Genomic DNA, 20,688 nt, shown 5'->3' with positions numbered 1-20,688 from the left:
AGGGGTTACGAAGATGTAAATGAAGGCTTTGATTTTGGTAAAAGAAAACAATGAGGTGCCTCTCCTTTGGACTTTACTCGGGCCTTTGGGTTGATGGTAGCTAATTCAAGCTTTCCTAAGAAGAAGGATCATTTGGTTACCTTCTGTAATTTGGTTGCTAATATTCGAATTGACTTTTTACTCCTTAGGAAGGGTGATAGGGGTCTTTGTAAATACTATATGGTTATATTAAGTAAGAATCTTTCGACCTAATATAGGCCTTTAGTTATGGACTTAGAGATCAAGAAACAGCAGAAAAGGGGTGTGGATAATCGATCGAGGATTAAATGGGGTAGCTTGATGATGGACAGTGCTCTCGAGATATCTGATATTATGTGTTGCTAAAGTAAGGATTTATTTGACATCGTTGGTTTTATCTGTGCATTGAAATGTCTTCATTTTAAATATGATGTTCGTGTCAGGGCTTATTTTTACTAATATCGGCTTTATTTGAGCATTGATTGCTTTTATCGTGATCAAAATACACAAGCAATGGGTTGATATGATATTAATGATGTCTTGCATGCATTTGATTATGAGCATTACATCCTCATTTCATGTATATACATTTATGAGATATGGGTACCATTAACAAATACTGTTTTTAAAAGAAAATGAGTCACTTTTATGAAAATCTTCTCTGTAAACACGAGTTGGAGAAGTGAGGTGAGTTGAATTGATATTGAGATACGGTATATGGATTGCGAACCTCATATGAGTCCTGCCTGATAGCTGCAAGCTCGGTGGATGTATAGGAGAGTCATGTGATGGATGTGATGGCTTTCATCATTCATCACATCCACAGATAGTTGATTTCAGGCTTAACTGAGTGGTGATTGAGGTACTTGCTTGCTTTAGGGATTCAAAGCTGACTCTGGACCTTCTTTATCTGTTTTAGATGTCTTTACTTATTTTTAGAGACAGATATTCTTATTTCAGTATTTCTGAATTGTATTAGATGCTCTTAAACTTATGACAACAGATTGAGATTCTATGTTATTTCTTCAGATTTTCGCTTTGTTATATTATGTGTTTGGCTTGACTTCATTCTAGAAGTCTCGTATTATATTTAGTGTTGTTAAGTTTTGGATTTTCTTTCCATATTTGTTCGCTTTTCATTTGTCTGGGATCGACTTACTTTTCAAGGTTGGACCATGATAAGTGTCATCATGACCTAGTTTTTGGATCTTAACAAATTAGAGGTTGTAGGTGCCTCGGAGGTTCGAACACACATATTAATCCTCAAAACTTTAAAATTCCTCCTGAAAATCAAAGCACTCATCTATCCTCTAGATTTTCAGGATGTTGTTCTAGACTTTATATCAATTCTTATACATTTTTATATAATTAAATTTACTCTGCATCTGGCTTAACAATTGCTAGTAGGTCCTGGCATTAGTAAGAAAATCTTGAGTGATTCACATCTCATGGTCAGACGTTGATAAAACACATGACTCGTATCTATTAATTGAATAAAAATATAGTACATATATTTTCTGTTGTGTATATTGTTACTGGAAATAGACCAATTTTATGTCACCCTTTAATTCGAAGTAATAAAAGTAGTATCTCTTTCATTTATACAAAAACGATTATCCAAATATTTTACTGAATTTCTTTGGTAATTTGTTGACAGAATTAGGATTTCATATCCATCGTTTGTTACGTCTAGACCCATTGGCTCCTTGAAACCATCTATCCCATTTAACATCTGTAGGGCCTTTGGTCCTGCAAAACCAAGCCAACAATCACTTCACTCTGTTTACACAAATAATCAATCGAATTTTATTATTTTTATTTTTTTTAATCGATATACATAAGTTATATATATTGAAGGAAAAAAGCTAAAATCGTTTTAAGAATATCGCAAAAAACATTAACTAGTATGAGTTTATCTCCGTAGCTTATCATTTGTTGGTCGATTTAGCTGCTAGCTTACACATCTCTATTATTAGCCCCTTCTTTTTGAATTGTTACTATTAAATATAAAAATATGAAATTATTTTGAGAAATTATGAATACTAAAAAAAGTATCAAATAAACAAAAAAAAAATGTAAAATGTGAGAATTCTTACACTGGAAGTAAAGCATCTGGTTTGGATTCTACCATTGAAAGAAACCTGCAATAAATAGAAAAAGAAAAAAGGGGCCAGAGTTCACTCATTTAGAGCAACAAAAATTTTTTTTCGGGGGGGAGGGGGGATTGGGGGTGTTAGGTTGTGGAGCCTGATTAATATGTGACTACTGTTATATATTAATGTTCACGTGTTCAACCTCTGCGGTGAGGTTGCTGGGCGATATGATTTTAGGCTATACCTTTTATTCTCATTTCTCTATGTAATTGTACATACTCCGAGTCATTAATATAAATAGCCCGTCCGTCGTGGAGGTTACCCACTGGTGTTACCACGAAATTAATTCTCTCTCTCTCCTAAAGAACTCTCTCTCTAGTTTTCTTCATCCTCTTCACAGATTTAGTGTGTGTGAACTGCTAATCGATCCTAACAACTGGTATCAAAGCTTGGGAGATTCATCACGATCACTGAAGATGGAAGGATCGAAGTTTGGAATCGAGAAGTTTGATGGATCCGATTTCGATTTCTGGAAGATGCAAGTTGAAGACTATCTGTACCAGAAAGATATTCACGAACCCTTGACCGGGGTGAAGCCGGAGTCCATGAAGGAGGAGGACTGGAAGCTCAAGGATCGATAGGCTCTAGGGCTGATCCGGTTGACTTTGTCGAGAAACGTGGCGTTCAACATCGTCAAGGAGAAAACCACGTCTGATCTGTTGAAGGAACTATCAAATATGTACGAAAAGCCATCTGCGATGAACAAGGTATATTTGATGCGTAGATTGTTCAATTTACAAATTCCTGAGAATGGATCTGTTGCTGATCATATAAACGAGTTCAATATGATTGTTAGTCAACTGTGTTCTATGGATATTAATTTCGAAAATGAAATTAAAGCATTGATTTTGATGTCATCTCTGCCCGAGTCTTGGGATACTGTTGTTGCTGCGATTAGCAGTTTCCGTGGATCTGAGAAACTGAAGTTGATAAAATCCAAGATGTTGTTCATAGTGAAAGCATTCGCAATCGAGAAATTGGGGAGTCATCTGGTAGTGCTCTCAGTGTTGACCGAAGGGGGAGAGACCAATCGAGGGGTCAGAATACACATGGCAGATCAAAATCAAAGAATCGTGGAAAATCTCCACAAAAATCCAACGTGACATGTTGGAAATGTAAAGAGAAAGGACACTTTCGGACAGAGTGCAAGAAACCAAAGAAGAAGAAGAATCAGAAATCTGGAGATGATAATGATTCTGTTAATTCAGCAGAAGACATTGGGGATGCTCTAATCCTTAGTGTGGATAGCCCGGTTGAATCCTGGATATTGGATTCTGGTGCATCTTTTCATTCATTTCCTAGCAAGAAATTTTTCCAAAACTTTAAGTCTGGAAACTTTGGAAAAGTGTATCTTGCTGACAACAAGCCGTTGGCGATTGAAGGAAAGGGGAATGTCTGCATAAAAACTCCAGCAGGAAATCAGTGGATATTGGAGGATGTCAGATATATTTATGGCCTCAAGAAGAATCTGATCTCTGTTGGTCAGTTGGATAGCACAGGCTACACAACACAGTTTGGAAAAGGTTCGTGGAAGATTGTGAAGGGTCCTATGGTTGTAGCACGTGGCATAAAATTTGAAACTTTGTACACCACTGCATGGTGTATAAACATGGATGTTATTGCTGAGGATGCTTTCGGGTCATGTCTGTGGCACAACAGACTTGGACACATGAGTGCTAAATGAATGAAGATGCTGGATGCAAAAGGAGCTTTAGAGGGGCTGAAATCTGTTAATATGGGTCTTTGTGAGAGTTGTGTTATGGGTAAACAGAAACGAGTAAGCTTCACGAAAACTGCCAGAGAGTCGAAGAAAGTACGGCTGGAAATGGTCCATACAGACGTTTGGGGACCATTTCCTGTTTCATCACTTGGTGGATCCAGATTCTATGTCACCTTCATTGATTATTTCAGCAGGAAGGTATGGGTTTACTTCTTGAAACATAAGTCAGACATGTTCGCTACTTTCAAGAGGTGGAAAGTTGAAGATGAAAATCAGACTGGCTTGAAAATCAAATGCCTGAGGTCTGATAATGAAGGAGAATATGACAGAATTCAAACAATTCTGTGCAGCTGAGGAAATCAAATTGATGAGAACAGTTCCCGAGAAGGAAAGGCAGAATGGAATTGCTGAAAGGATGAACAAAATATTGAATGAGCGTGCAAGGAGCATGAGGATACATTGTGGGCTGCCTAAGACGTTTTGGGCAGATGCTGTGAGCACAACTGCATACTTGATCAATAGGGGACCATCAGTTCCTCTGGGGTTCAAGATTCTTGAAGAAGTATGGACAGGAAAAGAGCTCAAGTATTCTCACTTGAGAACTTTTGGTTGCACTGCTTATGTTCATGTTGATCAAGAGAAAAGAGATAAGCTTGATGCTAAAGCTATAAAGTGCTACTTTATAGGTTATGGTTCTGACATGTTCGGGTACAGGTTTTGGGATGACAGGAACAAGAAGATCCTAAGACATTGTGATGTGACAGTTGATGAAAATATCTTGTACAAAGACAGAGGGGAAAAGGTTCAAGAAACTACAAAGTAAGTGGGAGTTGAGCTTGAGTTTCCGAAGAGTACACCCAAAAATGTTACAGCAGATACTCAACAAACTTCAGAGACTGTCGTTGAGGAACTAGAGGCGGGACAAGTGACACCTGAGCGGGTTGAGAGGAGATCATCCAGGACCATTAGAGCACCAGATAGGTATTCACCATCATTACATTATCTGTTGCTAACTGATGAAGGGGAACCAGAGTCTGTTGCTGAGGCCCTACAGGTGGAGGATTTTATCAAGTAGGAGCAAGCCATGGATGATGAGATGAGCTCACTTGAGAAAAATAACACGTGGATGTTAACTGAGTTACCTGCAGGGAAGAGAGCCTTGTTGAACAAGTGGGTATTCAGAATCAAGGCAGAACCAGATGGCAAAAAAAGGTTCAAGGCCCGATTAGTAGTTAAAGGATATTCACAAAGGAAAAGTATTGATTTATACTGAAATATTTTCTCCTGTTATGAAATTAACTACTATCCAAATTTTATTGAGTATGTTGCATCAGAGAATTTGCATCTTGAGCAAATGGATGTAAAGACAGGATTTTTACATGGAGATTTGGATAAGGAAATCTATATGCAGCAGCCAAAGGGTTTGTAGTTCCAGGCAAGGAACACATGGTGTGCAAGCTCAATAGGAGCTTGTATGGGCTGAAGCAAGCACCTAGACAGTGGTACAAGAAGTATGACTCCTTTATGAGCAAGATTGGCTTCTGCAAAAGTGAAAATGATCAATGTCGCTACTTCAAGAAATACACTAATTCTTATGTATTTTTACTCTTGTATGTGGATGATATGTTAATTTCAGGATCCAATATGAAGGAGATAAACTCTCTGAATGAAAGTCTGTCCTCTGAGTTTGAGATAAAAGATTTAGGTGCAGCGAAGCAGATTCTTGGGATGAGGATTTATCGGGATAGATCTGCTGGCACTTTGAATCTATCCCAAGAGCAGTACGTTGAGAAGGTGCTGGACAGATTCAGAGTTAATAATGCTAAACCCAGGACTACTCTATTGAAAAATCACACAAAATTATCAAAGGAGCAGTCACCAAAGACAGCTCAGAAGTGGGAGCATATGGCACTTGTTCCATATGCCTCTGCAGTTGGGAGTCTGATGTATGTTATGGTCTGCACTAGACTTGATATAGCACATGCAGTGGGAGTTGTTAGCAGGTACATGGCAAAGAGCATTGAGAAGCTGTGAAGTGGCTTCTAAGATATCTGAAAGGTACATCTAGTACTTCACTTTGTTTTGGCAATGGTGAAGTAATTCTGCAAGGTTTTGTTGATGCTGATCTTGGTGGGGATGTGGACTCAAGCATGAGCACTTCTGGATACATTTACACCGTAGGTGGTACATCTGTGAGTTGGATGTTCAGGCTTCAGAAGTGCGTTGCTCTTTCATCTATTAAGGCTGAGTATGTGGCAATAGCTGAAGCTGGAAAGAAGATGATATGGCTGGCAGATTATCTGGAAGAACTGGGCAAGAAGCAGCTTAAGAAGATTCTTTACACAGATATCCAGAGTGTCATACAGTTGGTGAAGAACCCGATCTATCATTCGAAGACAAAGCAGGGCAGTGGAAGAAGGTGATATGTGTTTGGAAAAGATAGAGGGCGAAAAGAATCCAGCAAACATGTTGACAAAATGTTTTGATGTTGGTAAACTAAGGTTGTGCAAAACCTTAGTTTGTTTTCTGTAGTTGTGTCTACAGATGTTGCGGTGTAGCGAACATATTGATGATGGAGGAATATTTTTTATTTTTTTTGAGAATGTAATTCTTGGATGACAGAATCAATCTCCAAGTGGGAGAATTGTTAGGTTGTGGAGTCTGATTAATATGTGACGTACTGTTATATATTAATGTTCACGTGGTTCAACCTCCGCGGTGAGGTTGCCGGGGGGTGTGATTTTAGGCTATACCTTTTATTCTCATTTCTCTGTGTAATTGTACATACTCCGAGTCATTAATATAAATAGTCCGTCCGCCGTAGAGGTTACCCACGGGTGTTACCACGAAATTAATTCTCTCTCTCTCTCTCTCCTAAAGAACTCTTTCTCTAGTTTTCTTCATCCTCTCCACAGATTTAATGTGTGTGAACTGTTAATCGATCCTAACAGTGGGGAGGGGGATAAGGAAAAAAGTGTAAAATTTACTCCTATTTTTAAAAATTGACTAAATATAACATTTCATCATATTTTGGGTCAAATTTATCCTCCTATTTGAAAAATTAGCTAAATATATCCTTCATCATACGTTAGGATCAAATTTACCCTCGATGTCATATTTTGTAGTCAAATTTACCGTCGTTGTTAAGAAACTTTTCACATATACCCTTTCTGTAATAGAAAAGACCAAATCAACATTAAATGCCCCATTTTTTTAAAATAAAACACACCATAATCTAACCTGCCCGACCCGACTTGAGCCACAAAAAAGACAAACAAATATATCCTCTTTAATTCTGTTGGTCAATTTTTCCAACAAGATTAAGTTTCACAACAATGAGGATAAATATGTCCTCCGAGTATGCATTGAGGGTAAATTAGGCCCCCTAAGTATGACGAATGATATATTTAGCCAATTTTTTAAAGTAGAGGGATAAATTTGACCTCAAAAATTTGACAACGGGAATAAATTTGACCCCAAAATATGATAAATGATATATTTAGCCAATTTTTCAAAGTAAATAAATAAATTTGGCCCTCTTCCCAAAAAACAATCGTATCCAAATGGATCCTAAACTTTTGGAGAACAATTCCAATAAGGAATCTAATACGGAGTATATTTTAGTTTTTCATATGGTGTTCGATATGTTATTCGAATTCGGATGTGAATATTCTATCCAAAGTACGAATTTATAGTTTAGAATTAGAATTCTTGATTATATAAATTTAGGATTTGGGGATATGAATTCAAGTATGAATAAGGTATTAGGAATTTGGGATGCTACAACATATGAGTACATATTTTGATTAGTTAATGTTACTGAACTAAATCTATAAAACTTAATTCTTTCTAAACATCAATATTTTATTCTTATCTCGCGCAAGAGAATGTGGTCAAAGTACTCAAGATAAGTTGACCAAACTCGGTCGGGTCCCACACTCATGACTTGTAGACATGGGCATGGCACGGATTTCGAAGAGTATGTGCGACATAATCGGTGTTCGCATTGGGCCTCACTAAACTCAAAGTTGCGCGTGTAGCCGGACTCATTTCTATGGCAACGCTTTCGATAGAATTTTTATTTTTTTCATGCTCAAAGCTCAAACTCGAAATCTCTAATTAAAAATAAATGAATTTCAAGTTTCGATAATTAGGAATATTAAAAAAGTGATCATTTAAACTTACTCTTTGCAGACTATGGAGGCCTCTCCATATGATTCAAGTTTGTCCAATTCTTCCTGCATTATCATTCATAAAACTTTTAACTTTAAACTTTTTTCTTAAAAAAAATAGCAATACAGTTGCATATTGTAAAGTAATTACAAGTATTTTGTTACAATAAATATTAATTAGTAATTAGCAAACTCGCAAAAATGCTAATTTGTTTTGCTATTACCGATTAAATTACACAAATTCGTAAGTAGAAAACACCATTATACTTTGAACATATATCATTTAAATTCATAAATTACAAATAAATATTTTCTGAAAGGATATGAGCTTATGAATCAAAAAAAAATATTAGAAGTAATTATAATTAATAGAGCTCCCGTCCCAATTTTGACCGAAAATTTATATTTGTGTTTAAAAATTCACTTAAAATATGAATTATTTATCTAAAACCCAGTATATCGACTTTACTAGGATTAGAAGTCAAAATTTTTACTGTCTTTGTGTTATAGGTTATGGACCAAGAATTTAAAAGCTAAAAAATACAAAGATGTAACTGTTTGGCCATGAAAATTATAATTTTTTGGAGTTGGGGTTGCAGTTAAAGTTGAAGTTGAAGTTGAAGTTGAAGTTGAAGTTGGAGTTGGAGTTGGAGTTGGAGTTATTTTTTGACATGAATATAAATTAAAGTTATTTTTGAAATTTTGTGAGAGAAGTATGAGTGAAAAAAAGTGAAAACAAATAAAAATTATTTTCACTTTTCCAAATACAATTCCGAAAGGGGAGCCTTGGAGTAACTGGTAAAGTTGCTGTCATGTGATCAGTAGGTCACGGGTTCAAGCCTTGGAAACAGCCTCTGGCAGAAATGCAAGGTAAGGCTGCGTGCGATACACCCTTGTGGTGGGGCCCTTCCCCGAACATCGCGCATAGCGGTAACTTTAGTGCACCGAACTGCCTTTTTTTCAAATACAATTTCGAAATTGTATTTAGAATTTTCATGACTAAACACTTACAGTTTTCACTTTTTTCGCTAAAATGACATAATTTTCTGAAAAGAAAATAAAAAAATTTCATGATCAAACAGCTACTTATGTTATCTCACAGGTGGAGTCTAAGGTCCAAACTCAAAAAGAATGTAACTAAAGTATGATTGGAAGAAAAAAAACGAGAATAAAATAACAAAATAAATAAAACAAATGAAACAATACCTAATAATAAAAATGAAGGGTAATATACTACGCTAATACTGAAATAATGCAACCAAACAAAGAGAAGATGATAAGAGGAGACTAGCTCCCTATCACTCCCACATAAAAGTATGGTAGCAATTGACTACCTTTCATCCTAATTCTGGACCTCCAAATCTTTTTATTTATGGTCATATTTTTAATAAGCTGAACATATATAAGATAGCACTAGACTATCTACTGTTCTCTAATCATCGACCTCCAAACATTTTTATTTATGGTCATATTCTTAGTAAGCTGAACATATATACGACATCACTACATTACCTACTACTCTAATCCTCGATCTCCAAACCTTCCTCATATTCTTAATAAGCTGAACATATATTTGATAGCACTACACTACCTACTACTCTAATCCACAACCTCCGGACCTTTCTATTGGTCAGATTAAATCTTACACATCATATTCTCAATAAGTCAAAAATATTGACCCACCTCCACCCCCCACCCCTCGCCAGTTTTTCTTCGACCTGCTTTCACCTCTTCTAAAATTTCATATAGTCAATCTCTCCTAAAAGATGATCAGCATGAAAAGAGAAAAGGGAAAAATATTCAAAGAAAAAAAAAATGAACCTGAATAAATTGGATTTGTTGATCAAGAGAAGAAATAGCAGCAGCCATACGATGTTTCCCCATAACAAAATGACTAGGTGCGGTACTTCTTGAAACAAGACTTGTACTTTTCTCAGCCATAGATAAAGAAGATAGAGAAATTAATTCTTCTTCTAGTAATTGAGGTTCATCATCATCATTAATATTAAGTTCTTGTGAAACTGATAATTTTGGTGAATCCATTAAACCTAATTAAAATCAAGAAAAATATAGATATATAAATGGGGTTGTAGGATTTTATTATTTTACAAGTATTAAATAATGTGAAACCAATAATTAGTTAAGGTGGTGGTGGTTGTTGTTTGAAAGCAAAAAATCAAAGTGGTGGAATAAACAGTATTGGTCAAAAAGGTTGGTGGAGGAATGTGGGTTGAGAGACTTTGGAAGAATAATTTTATATATAAATATTGCATCTCATAATTAACTAAAAATTTCTCCCACCAATTTATATTATATGATATTTTTAGCTCGAATATACTCTCAAGAAATTTACTTCAAAAAATAAAAGGTATTTTCACTTAACTATCCTTACCTGAATAGTACTTACTTAATACTTCAAAAAATAAAAGGTATTTTCACTTAATCATCCTTACATGAATAGTACTTAATATGATTTTTGGTCATAAAAATTAAAATTTTCCGGAGTTGGAGTTGAAGTTGTGTTTGGCCATGTCTTTTTTTAAATTGTTTTTTGACTTTTGAAAAAACTTTTTTAAATATGTTTTATGCCCTAACTTTTACAAACTATCAAAATCACCCAACTAAAATTTACCTATTAATGGAAAAAGAACACAATTAGCCACTATTATAAAAATAATTACATATACATGGCCATATTTAATGAATTTCAATTATGACATATATAATATTTACATTAATAGCCGTTTTCTCATATTTGAAAATTTAAAGTAAGGATGTTATATTAACAGATCACTGCTTCCTGTTTTTTAGGTAACAAATATTATCTTTCAAACAAATTTATTTTCTTAGGAATTTATTTAATTTATTTCCTTCATTTTCCGTTCCTAAAAAATAGGAAATGATGAGTTGTTATTAAATTTTAGGATGCCGCTAATTTATTTCTTTAATTTTCTTATACATGAAAGATTTTACTGTGTGTGAATAAATTATTTTTATGTAAAACATGCTTTGCATATTTATGGTATATTATATCATATACCATAAATATATAAATATGCTTAGTATGTTTCTTTATACTTTATATTTTTATATGTGTGTGTATATGGTATATACATTGTATAAACTTCATATATAACATACTTTGTATATTTATATTATAAATATGCTTAGTATGTTTCTTAATACTTTGTATATTTATATACGTGTGTATATGGTATATACATGGTATAAATTTTATATATAACATACTTTGTATGTTTCTATTATAAATATAATACTTTATATATTTATGGGTATAAATATAAATTAGCAGTAAAATAATGTCTTAAATAAGGGAGAAAATTAAATAAGGGATAAAAATAATGATGAGAGAGAAAAAGAGATATATATTAATTAGGATAGCATTAAGTTTGAAATTATAATTATCTTATTCTTTAAAACTGTTATATATGTAATATTGAAAAAGTAATGTTATAAGGAGAGTTTTATGTAAAAATTTAAAAGATTTGGGTTATATGTAATAATAATAAAAGTTGGAATTGGAGTTGAAAAATTGTGACAACAACAAAAACCTGTTTTCCCTTTTCAGAAAAATTTTCCGAAATTATTTTTCAAATTTTCATGACTTAACACCACAATTTCCAACTCCGAAAAAAATTTTCGGAAAAAAAAATTCATGGCCAAACGGGCCCTTAATTAAATAGAAACTTAGGTACCTAATAAAGATAAATTTAAAGAAAACAAAATTAATACACTCTTGAATATATGAAATGCTATTCACTTAAAATTAAATGTAAAAGTTAAAAATACCATATATAATATTGACCGAAGAAAATATATGAGAGCAATTCGTCAAAACCACTTCCTTGTTACTCCTAATAGATTATATATCGTGCAAATCTAATTTAGCTGCATCATACCAAATAATAATGGAGTTGGAATTTTTAAACAACTTAAACCTCTTGCACTGCCCTAACTAACTCCATCCCTAGAGATTTATTTCACCTCGGAGAGATATGATCGATAGAAGCTAATTTAAATCTATTCGGTAAAATAAGAACAAATTCCCACGTTCATTAAGATCTTATTAAAGGAGGAAGTAAACAGATCAAGGTTTCTACGTACATCCATTATGAAGGGTGCAGGCAGGAGGGATGGTGGGGTACTTTCGTTCTACTTTACAATAGCAGTTTTAGATCTGCTGCTCACTATACCAAATGATTGCTTCACTTACTCTCTTCTATATATATGTGACGTATGTATTTGACTGAACAAATGAGGAATTCATATGATTATATAATTGTCTTTCTGATATTTCTAATTATAAAAATATTTTGTTATTTTTAAACATACTATAAAAATGTGCACACATAAATAAATAGTATGTATCAAAATTAGTCAAGACAATGTTTTATTCATATCAATATGTTTCTTTAAGAGTTATGTTTTCCAATGGACTTGGTATGATTTAAATTTTCTTCCTAAGAAAATATAAACAACTTCTAGTAGTTATCATCATTGTTTAAAAAATTATACAGATGGCCTTAATTTATTTAAGATCAATACATAATTATTTGTAAACACCTCAACGAACTCATATGGACACTCCTCAGTTCAAGGACAATCTCTCAAAGAATATTAGCAACTCACCTATTTTAAGTTTCGACATGCCGCATGAAAAGAATGTAAAGTGTAGTTCTAAATTGAGACTCTGTATATTATTTTTAAAAATATTAAATGTTTACAAGTGATTTTTCCAATCAAATAAATTAAATAAACTTTGATAAAATTTTAAATTCAAACTCATAAATGTAAATTAAATTATGAATTCACCTTTCGTGACAAAGTAAAATTTTCACTTGAAAAAGTGTGAGTGGATTAGGTAGGGAGGGTCATGGGAATATTGAAATGGGTCCTAAAGGTTAAAAAGAAGTGGCCTCCAAAGTTGGTATTAGTATTTTGTTTTCTTTTTATATTTTTTAAAACTTTCCCCTTTCAAAAGTTTCCTAAATTCAAATTTAAAATTCTCTAACAACTATTATTTTTGTTAGCAGCCTAGCATGAATATATGTATATGTATATATATATATATATATTTCCTAAATTCAAATTTAAAATTCTCTAACAACTATTATTTTTGTTAGCAGCCTAGCATGAATATATATATATATTCCTTTGAAGTTTTTTCTCTATCTCAAAATTGTTGTGTAAATACTGACTTAGGTTTGATAAAATCAAACTTCAGACATAATATTTGAAGTTAAATACAAATGAAGTTTGAAATGATTGGGTTTCAGTATATTTCGCCTGACTTCAATCATTTTTGTCTGAAGTTTCATGTGCATATGATTGCAGCGAAGCAAAAATGACTAAAATTTAGATATTTAAAACTACAGACACAATATTTAACGTTAGAGTTTGTTAAAACTAACTCCAAATACCATATACTTGAAGTTGTAGATACACGCGGAAAAAAAAATTAAAAAGCGAACACGAGTTAAATAACGACGTGAAAAAACATGTACTTTGCTTTGAAACTTCCCCACGATATTGGGCCTATTTTTAGTGAAGAGTGGACTAATTTCTCATCAGGCTTCAACCTATCCAATTAAAGCCCATACAGGACTGCAAATTTAGTCTAAGGAAGAAAATAAATTTCCTAACGATGGGCAAAAATAAATTTCTTATTAATTGTCTCAAGATTTTATGAATATTGTGTTGGGCGATTTAGAGCACTCTGAGAGTTTTTTAGACTTGGATATTATATGGATATTAAAGTTTGAGACGGTTAAGGAAGTTATGAGTAAAATGAGGACAGGGAAGGCGATCAGGTCATACGAGATTTCGATAGAATGTTGGAATAGCATACTGGATTATTAACATCATTTTTAGTACATAAAAATGCCTTAAAAATAGAGATGGAGTATATACAATGATTTTATTTTATAAGAACAACGAGTGATATCTAAAATTGCAATTACTATAGGGGTATCAAGAATCAAGATGCTACACTACACAATGAAAATATGGTAGAGAATAGTAAAAGCCTTGACAACACCAACTAGGCTAGGCTTTACACTATGTCAACAATGTTTAGCAATATTAATTATAGTTTTTAGGGAAAAGGCTCAAATATGTCATTGAACTATCAGAAATGACTCATTTATGTCATCAGTTAAAAGTTTGACTCATTCATGACATCGCCGTTACAAAATCGGTCCATCCATGTCATTCATTTTTAATGGTGGTTATCAAAAACAGCTTTGCTACGTGGCCTTTTATTAAAGGTCCAAGTCATTAATTAAAATAAAAAAAAAATTAAAATATGTCATTAAACTATCAGAAATGGCTCATTTATGCCATCAGTTAAAAGTTCAACTCATTCATGCCATCTTCGTTATAAAATCAACTCACCCATGTCATTACTTTTTAATGGTGGATTTTCAAAAACAGTTTTGTCATGTGACCTTTTATTAGAGGTCCACCACATTAATTAAAATAAATCAGTATTAATTTCAAAATATCTTAGACCCATTAAAAACAACCGATTCATTTAACATAACTCGACCTACACCCATTAAAATATTTTTTTTCCTATAACAATAACTATTTTTCTAATCAGAAAAAATAGTGATTAATGTATATCCTTTGGCTATTTCTAGTTGATTCTAAATCATTATAAATGTTATGCTTAACAGAAACCTCAAAAATTCTATCCTACAGTAATAGATTAGTTTTAATTTCAGTAACTCCAATATATACTCCGAAGTTACAAGAAAATAAACTAATTTCTAGTTGATTCTAAATCATTATAAATGTTATGCTTAACAGAAACCTCAAAGATTTTATCCTACAGTAATTGATTAGTTTTAATTTCAGTGACTCCAATATATACTCCGAAGTTGCAAGAAAATAAACTAATGAACGATTAGAGCAAGCAAGAAAAAGAAAGAGGAGTACCAATAGAACTTCTCTATTCCCCATCACGAATTAAGGGAGTATACATTATTGAAAACATCATTTCCAAAGAACGACTTAAAAGAAGTCTGTTATCCTAATTATCCTGCCATGCATATGGAATAACTTATCCTATCACAAATTAGTGGAGCATACATTGTTGAAAAATCATTTTCAAATAACTGCTTAAAAGAAGTCTGTTATTCCAATTATCCCGTCATGTATATGGGATAACTTCTCTCATCATTATGGTATAAATGCTGGAATAAATAATCTCAATACTAACTAATTTCAGATATTTTGAAATTAATATTGATTTCTTCTAATTAATGGCGTGGACTTCTAATAAAAGACCGTGTGGCAAAGCTATTTTTAAAAATCCATCATTAAAAAGTAATGGCATGAGTGAGTTGATTTTATTTTATAACGATGATGATATGAATGAACCGAACTTTTAACTGATGGCATAAATGAGTCATTTCTAATAGTTCAATGGTATATTTGAGCCTTTTTGCTTATTTTAATTAATGACATGGACCTCTAATAAAAGGCCACGTGGCAAAGTTGTTTTTGAAAATCAACGATAAAAAGTAATGGCATGGATGAGCTGTTTTGTAACGGCGATAGCATGAATGAGCTCAACTTTTAATTGATGGTATAAATGAGTCATTGCTGATAGTTCAGTGGCATATTTGAGCCTTTTCCCTAGTTTTAATCTGTGAATATCGACTCCACTTTCCTAAAACATTATATATGTTATTGTTCGGTGGCATATTTGAACCTTTTTCCTAATTTTAATCTGTGAATATCGACTCCACTCTCCTAAAATATTATATATGTTATTGTTCAGTGTAATATTTGAGCCTTTTTCCTAATTTTAATTTGTGAATATTGACTCGACTTTCCTAAAATATTATATATGTTATTGTTCCATGTGACATTTGGAGCTTTCAATTTCTGGATCCGCCTCAACATAAGAATAACCAAAATGAGGATTGCCAGTGCTACAGCGGAGTATTTTAGCCATTTAATGGCAGCAAAATATATTTATATTTGGGTCCTAGCTATGGTGGACCTATGTTGGTCATTGACAATATGTGATAATATTTAGAATGATAACGACATGGATGGTTTTGTGTATTAATAGAGGTTAAACATTATATTTGACAGTATTATAGTAACTTTGGCTCTTTGCTGACATATAAATTAACAGTCTCAAAGCAGGGCAGAGCTAATATAGAAGTTGCAGTTCGGTCAAACTCAGTAACTTTAATTTAAATTTTATATTTATCTTAAAAAACTCATTAAATATATATAATTGAACCCAATAATTTGAAAAAACTGAAATCATGAACTCATAAATTTCAAGTTCCGACTTCGCCTCTTCTTCAAAGTTTCTTAGACTAGGATGAAACTAATGTTATATTTTGGATACAAAATTTGTATTAATAATAAGAACTTCAATACGAGTTCAAACAACTTAAGAACTATCAAAATGAAAGTCAAACTATTTTCTAGTAAATAGAAAAATCATCAAGAAAGAGATGAAGAAATGAAAGAACAAGTTACTCGAATTCACGGTGTGTCCTTAAGAAATTTCTTGTCCTCAAGTACCCGAGGTTAGTGGAATATATCCTTCTAGGATAAAATGATTCACTTCAGCAAATAATGATACCTCAAATTAGCCAAACTACGAACTCACTCAACGATTTGTAAATCACACTTGAGTTTTTATTAGAAAAAAAAAACATATTTTTCACTTCAAAATTTCATGCTAAACCTTGAGGAGAAAACATGTATTTATAACCATAAAGAGTTGCTTCGAAAAAGAAGAAGGATCATGAAAAGTTGCAACATTTTAAAATACCAGGACGACTTGTGGATCCCATCTGCAGCTGCAGGTCACGACATGCACTCGCATGTCCGCATTTGCACAAAATGTTGGGTTCAATGTGTATGTGTGAATGAAAAATGGAGAAAAAATAGTGGAAGGTAAGAGAGTCACCAAATTGGAAAGTGTACTCTTATATTGGAAAGTTCACCAATTCTCCCACATTAGTGGAAGAAGGAAACTTTGGAGTGTTTATAATAAGGAACATTTACTCCACATGGATAGTGAGGCAAAAATAAGATGGTGCCTCGCGCTGTCATCGTCGTTGCTTGCTCGGCTTTGGATTTGGATTTGTCAAATGATCGATCAATGAGATCTATCTTTTTAGACGAATTTTATTTGAAACCTATGTTACAAGTGAAAAAATTAATCCAAAAATCTGATGTAATTATTTTTCTCCAAGTGCGGACTCCATGCAAATGCATGCTCAACTCATCTCGAAGGGATGCGACCCTTTGAGGAAAAAGGCATACTGTTTCGACTTGCGGGCGCAGATGCAGCGCAGATACGCGACCTGCGGGCACAGATACGCAACATGCGGGCGCAGATGTAGTGCAGGTAGCCATTGGAATTGGACAGTGTCACCTGCGGTCGCAGTTCGGGCACAGTTCCAGCACAGACTGGGCGCAAGTGACTTGACTGTATTGAATAAGTGCCTTTTTTGTTGAACCAATGCATCCTTTCTGAAAGGACACTTAAAAGCTATAAATACCTGACATATTCTTCAGGTATTGACGTGATTTTTGACAGCATAAACACTCTTATATTCTATAAAAACTCTATGTGATCATTAGCCAATTGAGTGAGTTCGAAAAATCCAGGAATTTGAGGTACCACTATTGTTCGATTGAAGGTCTTTTTATCTTGGGAGGAAGATTCTATAACCTCGGGTACAGTGAGGGAAATTATTACTTAGGACACTCCGTGAATTTAGGGGACTTGGCCTTAAAAGTTCTGTTTCATTTTATTTCTGAAAATTAACATACTTCTTGGAAAGATTATTCTTAATCTTGTGTTGAAAGTGGTAAGCAACTTCATAGGTGTTCTTGGTTTACACATAAACTTGAGTTGAATTTGTTGTGCCTAAAATACATATTTTTGTACCCAAAAACATTAAAAAATAACACAAAATAGTGTGCGTAGACTGATCTGCGTTAGCACATGCGTCCGCGGATGGCCAGGTGCGCGCGCAAGTAACTTTTGTTTCCAAACAGTGCCTGAAGGGTCGCGTCCCTTTGAAGTACATTGTGACATACATCTGCAAATGGAGAAATTTCAATTTCAGATTGGATTTTAGATCGTTAACTCTTAAGTTTTAAATGATTTTGTCCAAAAAATAGTCTCTCAATCATTTTTTAAATTCAAATTTCAAAGTCGAAGCTGAGTCAAGCAACAATGGCGTAAGGCTTGTCTCTTCTTCATGTCTCACTATCCACATGAAGGAATGCTTCTATATTTAAGCATAAAAAAAAATTCTCCCGCCAATGTGAGAAAACACTTTTTCCATAAAATGAATACACATTTTCACTTTTTCATCATTTTTCATTCACTTTCATCACAACCCAACAACTATTATTCATTTTTTTTTCCCTCTCAAATTAGGATAACTTGGCATACTTGAATAAGTATGAAAGATGTGTTTCTTTTCTCGTTACTTTTCTTTAACTATCTCTTAATTTTGGGTCTTCTAAAAACAATCTTTCTATCTTTTCACGAAGTAACAACAAGACATATACCTTACTCTCTCCAAACATTCCTTGTGGGATTTACTAATAGATTGTTGTTGTTGTATCTTAATTTTTTGATTATGAGGATTATTTTGTACTAAAGAATATTGATTTTGAACGAAAATTAAATGGATGAAATTAAGAATTCAACTATCAGTTCGAATCAAGTACAAAAAATGAAAGAATGAAAGTCGTATTGGTTCACAAAGATTTTGTGAATAAAAATTAAAAAAGATACATTGAAGTAGTTCTAATGATTCAATAAGCTTATTACAATAATTAATCTCGCTCTAATTTAAATATGTCTGAAACTCTTTTTGTGTTAGTTTAGATCTCTCTTTTAAAAGGCTTTTTGGGGGTTCATTAGGGAGTCACACCGAATGGAGTACTTGAAAATCACCTTTGCGATTCATGTATAGGGCATAATTTTGTGAGTCTTATTATGTCTTAAGCGTCCGCTTAAAAGTCCTAAAACATGCCTAGCATTTAATGTTTGAAGCTAATTCAATAGTAAAATGCCTCGCCTTTTAAAATATTATTTTACATATAATAACTACAACAATAATATATCCAATACATTCCCACCAAATAGGATTTGGAAAGGGTAAGTGTATGCGGTCCGTACCACCACCTCAGATGTGAGACAGAAAAATTGTTTTCGATAGACTCCTGGCTCAAGATACAACTGTCTAAAAAAGAAATAATAAAGAAAAAAAAATAGGAATAACCTCACCCAATTATAACATAAACAAGATTCATGACCAAGTAATACGAAAAATAATAACACCTTCTGAAATAGTACTAACACTACAGCTATAAGCACATCTAACAAAACAAGCTCATCCTACCTACTAGCAATGATGCACCCTACCTATTATTCTTCGACATTAATCTGTCTCCTCCAGACCTTTTTATCCAGGGTCATGTCCTCGTAAGCTAAAGCTGCTCCATGTCATGTGTAATCATCTTCCTCCAATATTTCTTCGGTCTACCTCTACCTCACCTGAATCCATCCCTAGCCAACCTGTCACACTTCTGTACTGGAGTATCCTTGTTCCTCCTCATCACATGTCCAAACATCTCAATCTCACTTCCCGCTTCCTGACTTTCACAGACGTCACTTTCATCTTATCTCGAATAGCCTCTTTTCTAATCATATCTTTCATGGAACACCCACATATCCACCATAGAATTCTCATCTTAGCCACCTTCATCTTTTTACATATGATTACTAAAAAAAGAAGTGGTTTAGAAGTGTTTGTGAATTATATATCTACAACATTGAGAATGCCATGTATTGGAAGGTGAAAAGGGGATAAAATTAAACAAATGATATTGGACTAAGAAAAAATTATATCCCAAAAAAAAAAAATTACTTCTTTCGTCTCATGTTATGTGTCGTCTTTTGACTGGATATAAAATTTTAAAAATAAATGATGCTTGTAAAGTTTACAATATTGTCCTTCCTAAAGTCACTTTAATGTTTATTTTTTTTAGTTATCTTTTCTTATTAATTGGGACCTAGTAAAGATAAAATGGGATGATTTCATTAAATAGTTATTAAATATGACATTTTTTGGGGTACAAAACATAAAGGGAATGATGACACATAAAATGAAACAGAAAAAGTATAATATATTGATATTGGACTAAGAAAAAAATATATCACAAAAAAGTTAATCCGCTGCCGGGATTTGAACTCGGATTCCAAAGAAAGATGGGAATTGCCAATGCTACAGCGGACCCTTTTGGTTATCATTTGGGAAAACAAATATATATTAGACATTATTAAAAAAAAAAAAACGCAATTCACAGCACAAAACACCCTTAAATTATTTATAACATCTTAATTTTTTTCATTGTCACAAATGAAACTTTTATTTTTCCTCTCAAATAAAGATACTTGGCAAACTTATAAAAATCTAGTCTTTTCTTTATTTTTTCAGTTTACCCTTTTTCAGATTACCGCTTAGCGTATATATGACTCTTGATAGGAGGTGAAGAATTAGGGTATAACGTTAGTAGGTAGTTAGGTTATCTAATTTCCGTT

General features: G+C 33.2%; 1 protein-coding gene across 1 annotated transcript; it reads right to left on the bottom strand.

Moving 5' to 3' along the window:
• Positions 1–1,477: 1,477 nt before the first annotated feature.
• LOC107856269 (guanine nucleotide-binding protein subunit gamma 2) lies at positions 1,478–10,502 on the bottom strand. The gene is made up of 4 exons (XM_016701255.2): positions 9,885–10,502; positions 8,077–8,129; positions 2,115–2,159; positions 1,478–1,767 (listed from the first exon to the last, which is right to left on the bottom strand). Exons 1-4 carry the CDS (start codon positions 10,104–10,106, stop codon positions 1,686–1,688), a joined length of 402 nt encoding a protein of 133 aa, XP_016556741.1. The 5' UTR covers positions 10,107–10,502; the 3' UTR covers positions 1,478–1,685.
• Positions 10,503–20,688: the final 10,186 nt, after the last annotated feature.

The sequence above is a fragment of the Capsicum annuum genome, chromosome 1, assembly GCF_002878395.1.
Source record: "Capsicum annuum cultivar UCD-10X-F1 chromosome 1, UCD10Xv1.1, whole genome shotgun sequence".
Lineage (NCBI taxonomy): Eukaryota > Viridiplantae > Streptophyta > Magnoliopsida > Solanales > Solanaceae > Capsicum > Capsicum annuum.
The sequence above is the reverse complement of the archived record's forward strand: the minus strand, read 5'-3'. Positions and strand labels throughout refer to the sequence as shown.